Raw genomic sequence first — 6,460 nt, 5'->3', positions numbered from 1 at the left:
CCCATGAAAAACCAGCTCCGCGGCCCCCCAGCGCGGGCGCACATGTCGGCCTCGGGGGCGTCGGCTGCTGGGGACACCGGGGCGGGGTCGGAGCCCGGTGCGGGGTCCGGGGCCGGCGCTAGCACCGGCGCGGGAGCTGCGACGGGCGCGGGGGCCATGCCCTGCAAGAGCGCCGAGTGGCTGCAGGAGGAGCTGGAGGCGCGCGGTGGCGCGTCCCTGCTGCTGCTCGATTGCCGGCCGCATGAGCTCTTCGAGTCGTCGCACATCGAGACGGCCATCAACCTGGCCATCCCGGGCCTTATGCTGCGCCGCCTGCGCAAGGGCAACCTGCCTATCCGCTCCATCATCCCCAACCATGCCGACAAGGAGCGCTTCGCCACGCGCTGCAAGGCGGCCACTGTGCTGCTCTACGATGAGGCCACAGCCGAGTGGCAGCCAGAGCCCGGCGCTCCTGCCTCAGTGCTTGGCCTGCTCCTGCAAAAGCTGCGCGACGACGGCTGCCAGGCCTACTACCTCCAAGGTGAGAGGAGCCTGAGACCCCTGTCCGGGATTGGGGCTCTCCCCCGACTCCCAGACGCCCCCGCCGGAGGCTGCTTTCTCTCCTTGCGCTCCGCCTGCCGGGGCCGGTGCCACGTCGCCCCCGGCCCAACCACCGGGATCCTGGCCCCCACAGTGAGCGGTTAGGCTGGCTCGGGGGTCGCCTCTGCACCGCCTTCTCGGCAAGAATTGAGTGGGCGGGACAAACTTTTCCAGGCCTGGGCTTTCCCCCCCCCCCCCCCCACCCCTGTTGTTGGGGCCATGGCAGCACCCAGGCTCCTGGTGAGCCCCTCAGAGGAGGGAGGGGCCTCCTCTGAGACCCAAAAGGCGACCAGGCACCCAGGTCCAGCTCCTCCAATCTAGAATGCGTGTCCTCAAAGACCAGGGTCAGGCTAGGGGAGTCTTTGGCAGCATTATCCACGCCCCCAACGTATAGGGACTCTTTGGGTTGGGGGACTCTGGGCATCTCGGCATTGGTCTCACTCCTTGCGGACACAGCCTCTTGGGGTACTTGGGGCAGACCTCTAAGCAGTGTCCCTTCCCCTGGCCTTCCAGGACCCCCGGAACCCCAGCCTCCTGCCCTAGAACTTGTGGAAAGGGGAGGCAGCTGGGGGGCGAGTGGCTGCAGCCGGTGTTTCCAATTAACATTCCAAAATGGCCTCTCGCTGGCAGCAGGCAGGCAGGCGGGGAGGGGAGGCCTGCAGCACCCTCGGGCGCAGGGCCCATGCCTAGCTGCAAGACATTTCCCACTTCTCTCTGTAAAGCCCTAGCAGCCCTCCCCCTCTGTGTTTCCAAGTCTGGGGGTCTTGTGTTCTAAGGGAGAGAGGTGGAGTTTGGGACCCCTTTTATGAACTTGCCATTGTGGGGGAAAAGAGGTGACTGTTGCCGTGGGGGCCAGGCACTGGCCTCCCAGTCCAGAGGCCCAGGCCCTCTGTGCCTCACAGCCCCTGCAGTCTCATCTGGAAGAGGGGCTTGCAAACCCACTGGTGCTGACCCCAGATGGGATTATCTGCTTTCCTTTACTATCTAGCAGTTATTGAGCACCCATGTGTGCCAGGTATGCATGGGAGCTGTGGAAGATGAATGAGCTGGGGCCTGGCCTTACGTGCCCTAAAGCTGGTGGTATGACCAGGGCTCTGAAGCCTTATTGGTAAGGGAATGGAGCTCAGGCATGTTACTTCACCTCCTGGGGCCTCAGCTTCCCATTCTGTCCAGTGGGCCATAGGATAGACCTAGAGAACACAGGAGAAAGTACATGTATAACAAACTTGGCCTGGCACACGTTGGCTGTTGTATTATAGTGCTTGACATGGGCAGCTCTGGCCATCATTGGTCTTGTGCAGCCCATTGGTCTGGGGCCACTGGCCAGTGGTATGGGCGGCCTCTCACCCAGGGCCTCTCACCCTGGCCACAGGTGGTTTCAACAAGTTCCAGACAGAGTATTCAGAGCATTGCGAGACCAACGTGGACAGCTCGTCCTCACCAAGTGGCTCACCACCCACCTCAGTGCTGGGCCTGGGGGGCCTTCGGATCAGCTCTGACTGCTCAGATGGAGAGTCAGACCGAGAGTTGCCCAGCAGTGCCACTGAGTCGGATGGCAGCCCTGTGCCATCCAGCCAACCGGCCTTCCCCGTCCAGATCCTGCCCTACCTCTACCTCGGCTGCGCCAAGGACTCCACTAACCTGGACGTGCTCGGCAAGTACGGCATCAAGTATATCCTCAACGTCACGCCTAACCTGCCCAACGCCTTTGAGCACGGTGGCGAGTTCACCTACAAGCAGATCCCCATCTCTGACCACTGGAGCCAGAACCTCTCCCAGTTCTTCCCTGAGGCCATCAGCTTCATTGGTAGGTGTTGCTGTGCTCTGGGCAGGGTGGATGGGCGGGTGCGGTGAGGTGAGGTGTGTACAGGACTTGGGTGTCACCTGCACCCAACTGGGTACCTCTGGGCCTGTTGGGGCCTGTGTGTGCCCTGCATGTGCCAACATATGCCCATGGGTGAACCCATGCCTGCTGTGAGTCACCGAGGCCCTCGGTCCCTTGAGTCCTGGGCTCCCCGAAACTGATGGCACCCCATGGACTCTACTGTCCAGCTTGTATTTTTCTGGCTCTGCTGTTTTGGGCTCAGCTCGCTGAAACATCACAGCTCTCAGACCTCCCACGGGTCTTACTTGCTCTGCATCACGCCTCAGCACACATGTCTCTCCAGGAGGGGGCTGTCATGGTGCCTCTTTGGGCTTTATTTTGTACCCGAAGGGGCTGCCAAACAGGCAGCTTTTGGAATGTGGTGACCCAGAGTGACTTGGTGGGGCCCCGGATGCTCCCGGCAACCTATAGGGCTTGCTTGGAGTGTAGGGGCCCTCCTCTAGAGCATTCTGCAATTCTGCTGTTTGGCTTAGAGCCCGCAGCCCCCTGCGTCCCCAGCTGACTCAAACTCTACAAGTTGCCTTATCTTTGACCTCCCCATCCTGCTTCCTCCATGGCCAGCTGGAGGCTATTAAACTACAGGTCATGTTCCCGGCCCTGGCTCTTCCCAGGGTGTGGGGAAGGGATATAAGATCAGGGTGTACGTAAACCCTTGGTTCTCCGAGTCTGGTGACCCCATGTTTCTGCACAGCCTCCAACGGCAGAGAGGAGGTGGCTTGGACAGTCCTCTCCTGCCGGCAGTCATGTCCAGTGGAGGGCGTTTTGCTGTCAGCTGGGCTGTGCTAGCTTTAATAACAGGAAGTGGGAGGCTTCCCCGCCTCATCCGCTTACTGGGAACCAAAACTAGGTGCCTAGCTGGGAGGAAGGAAGCTGAGGCCTGGGGGAGGGGCTGTGACCAGGCCTTCGGGAGCTTCCCAGCTCTGCCCAGAACACGGCCAGCCGAGCCGAGAGGTATGTGGATGCTGCCTGAGCATTCACTCTCCCTCACTGAGAGGGGAGGGGAGAAGGGGACCCCAGACAGAATCCTGGGGCTGAGCCTGATCCTTCTTAAAGGCCTCTCTGCATCTGGGAGTGTAGGGGTGGGGGGGACACCCATGAAGGAATAGTGGCCCAGGCATCCCCTAGGACTCAGTGGGACAGAATCAAGCCCCAGCCCCCACACTGCTCAGCCACACCCTGAAAATGCTAAAAATAAAGCCGGCGGAAGCAGTTTCACTTTGGATCACCCAGGAATGGGTTTGGGGTCCAGACGTTCCTCATATCCTGGTGTCACCACTAGAGGCTCATCTCCACCACCCGTTTAGCCCCAAGTCTCAAGGTCAGACCTCAGGATTCTGCACAAAGCCACATCTGTCTTTTGCCCTGCTAGTCTTGCCCCTAGTCAGTCCCCAAATCTGGATTAAGTACCAACTGCATGCGTAGCCCCAGGTACCCTCACGGGGTTGAGGAGGGGAAGCTCTGCCGGGCCAAAGGGAGTGAGCGCCAGAAGCAGAATAGCTTGTGAACCTGTGTGTCATCTTGTGCGAGTGCACTGATTGAGCACCACCTGTGTGCCTGGCTCCCAGTGGTCTCAGAATCAGAGAGGTGGGGACCCTGAGGGCTCCAGAGGGCCACCTTTTGTTAATCTACATTCTTGGCACAGAGAGGGGCAGCTACCCTACCTAGGGCCTAGGAAAGGAGGGATGACAGGACTGAGTTGTTCAGTGGCTTAATCAGTATTTGAACTCCTACTGTATGTCAGGTGGAGGAGTCCGAGCTGCTGGGTGGGTTGGCAGTGCTGGCTGGCTGTGGCGGGAGTTGTTACTGATGCCTGGGCCTGCTGGGGGAAGTCTAGTAAGTGAGGTGGGTGGGCTGCACTTAAGCAAACCTCACTTGTGAAGCCTCAGGTGCGACCTTCCTCCCAAACCTTGACTATTCTCGGGTACTGGGGATGGGGCACAGCTGAGTGTAGGGCCGGGCCCTGATTCCCTTTTGAGGGCTTCCCTCTGGCCAATTTCCCAGGAAGCTCTCAAGGGGTACTCCTGGGAGCTCCACCAGGAGAGCAAGCTCAGCCCCCACCGCCAGGTCACCAACTGACAGTGTGTACTGTGCATTAGGGGAAACCTCTGTGTGGCCTTGGGCTGGTCACCTTGTCTTGGCATCTGTGTCCTCATTTATAAAATGAACTTGCTAATGGTGGTGCAGATGGCCCGAGAGGACACAGGTGACACCCTCAGCACAGTCTGCGCACTCAGCTGTAACAGCAGGACTAGCTGTGACCACAACCATCACTGGTGCTGGTGTTTGTGGAGCCCTCTCTTGGCTCAGCTCCTTATAAGAGCACTGAACAAGGGGGCCCATTTTATAGATGAAACTGAGGCATAGGGATGTCCAGTGACCTGAAGCTAACGCCACAGTCACGCTCTTGACCTCCACACCAAGTTGCTGTCCTGCTTGTGTGGGACTTACTAGGTCCCTTGAGTCAGGCAGCACCAGCCAGTGGCCATGCCACCCTCTTGCCTCTGCTCCACCTCTGACTCCCTGGAGGAGGCGCCTCTCTGACCCATGCTTGTGTGTTTCAGACGAGGCCCGCTCCAAGAAGTGTGGTGTCCTGGTGCACTGCCTAGCAGGGATCAGCCGCTCGGTGACGGTCACCGTGGCTTACCTGATGCAGAAGATGAACCTGTCGCTCAATGATGCCTATGACTTTGTCAAGAGGAAAAAGTCCAACATCTCACCCAACTTCAACTTTATGGGGCAGCTGCTGGACTTCGAGCGGACGCTGGGGCTGAGCAGCCCGTGTGATAACCACACCCCCAGCGAGCAGCTCTACTTCTCCACGCCCACCAACCACAACCTGTTCCCACTCAACACCCTTGAGTCCACGTGAGGCCGGGGCACAGGTGGGTGGGGCCGGCCCCTCTCGACCCTGCCCACCTTGGGCCAGGTGGGCTGCCCACTCCTGCTGTGTCCGGCCGGAACCCAGACATCCTCGGACATGGCCTGTGCCCAGAGGCCCAGGCTGGTGGGTGGCCAAGCTTCCCTCGCCGCCCTGGGGAGGGCAGAAACCGCAGCAACGCCTCTCTCTGCAGGACTTCCCGGAGAGGCCCTGAGCTCTGGGACGCATGGCCTTGGGAGTCCAGCAGGGCCTCATCCTTGTCCCAGGATACTCCATCAGCCAGTGGCCCAGCTGATTTGGCTATTTTTTAAAGACACATCCACGGACCTGAGTTTACTTTTTACTTTTGACAGGTAAATCCAAGCTCCCTGGAGCACGGCGAGTGTTCAAGCTCTTCTTGATTTTTCTTTTGTAATGAAAAGTGTTATTTTCAGGCTACATACAACAGTGGATTGTATAAACCAGTATTTTATCCCTTCCTTGATCCTGCGAGAGAGAGAAATGTTCTCAGTTTTGTTTTTCTTCCTATTTCAAAAGGCAATTATTGGTTTTGTTTCTGTTTTTAATGGAAAAGACAAACCCCGTGTTGATCTTGACCAAATGCGTTTTGCACATGTGTGAAGCCTCCGTTTCTGCAGCAGGTCCTTCTTGAAGGGGTGGCTTGCTGCTCTCTTAGTGTCAGGACCCCCCCACCCAAGTCATGCACACGTCTCTTGGCCCAGCCCCCGTGGCACTGCACCTGCCCAAGATGACCTCTGCATGGGGTAATCGGTGGTTGTTGGGGGTGGGGTCTGCATTCTCTGCCCTCCAACAGCCCCTGCAGACTCCCCGAGGCAGGAGATGGGAGGCCCTGCCAATACCTGCTGGAGGTGGGGCCGTGGGGGACTGCCAAGCAGTAGCATTAGCCCCCTGGGTTCAGCCCGCAGGAGGGTCTGGGCCCCGGGCCCTATCTATACAGTACTCACTACTTCTGTCTCTCTCTCTCCCTGTTCGTTTGTGACTGAGAGTGGAGGCCCAGCGGCCAGGGGAAGCTTCGGTGGTGGAGGCCTAGCCCTCCCTCCTAGTCTCTGTCCCTTCCCCTGGCTGTTGCTTCGGTCCAGCTCCACTCCCAGCCCCCT

The 6,460-nt window shown here is 59.1% G+C and overlaps 1 protein-coding gene across 1 annotated transcript; it reads left to right on the top strand.

The window, feature by feature from the left end:
- Positions 1-3: 3 nt before the first annotated feature.
- On the top strand, positions 4-5,943 carry DUSP7 (dual specificity phosphatase 7). Its single transcript, XM_029918606.1, has 3 exons — positions 4-520; positions 1,952-2,386; positions 5,026-5,943. Exons 1-3 carry the CDS (start codon positions 4-6, stop codon positions 5,331-5,333), a joined length of 1,260 nt encoding a protein of 419 aa, XP_029774466.1. The 3' UTR covers positions 5,334-5,943.
- The last annotated feature ends 517 nt before the right edge of the window (positions 5,944-6,460 follow it).

Source organism: Suricata suricatta, chromosome 12 (assembly GCF_006229205.1).
Source record: "Suricata suricatta isolate VVHF042 chromosome 12, meerkat_22Aug2017_6uvM2_HiC, whole genome shotgun sequence".
NCBI lineage: Eukaryota > Metazoa > Chordata > Mammalia > Carnivora > Herpestidae > Suricata > Suricata suricatta.
The sequence above is the reverse complement of the archived record's forward strand: the minus strand, read 5'-3'. Positions and strand labels throughout refer to the sequence as shown.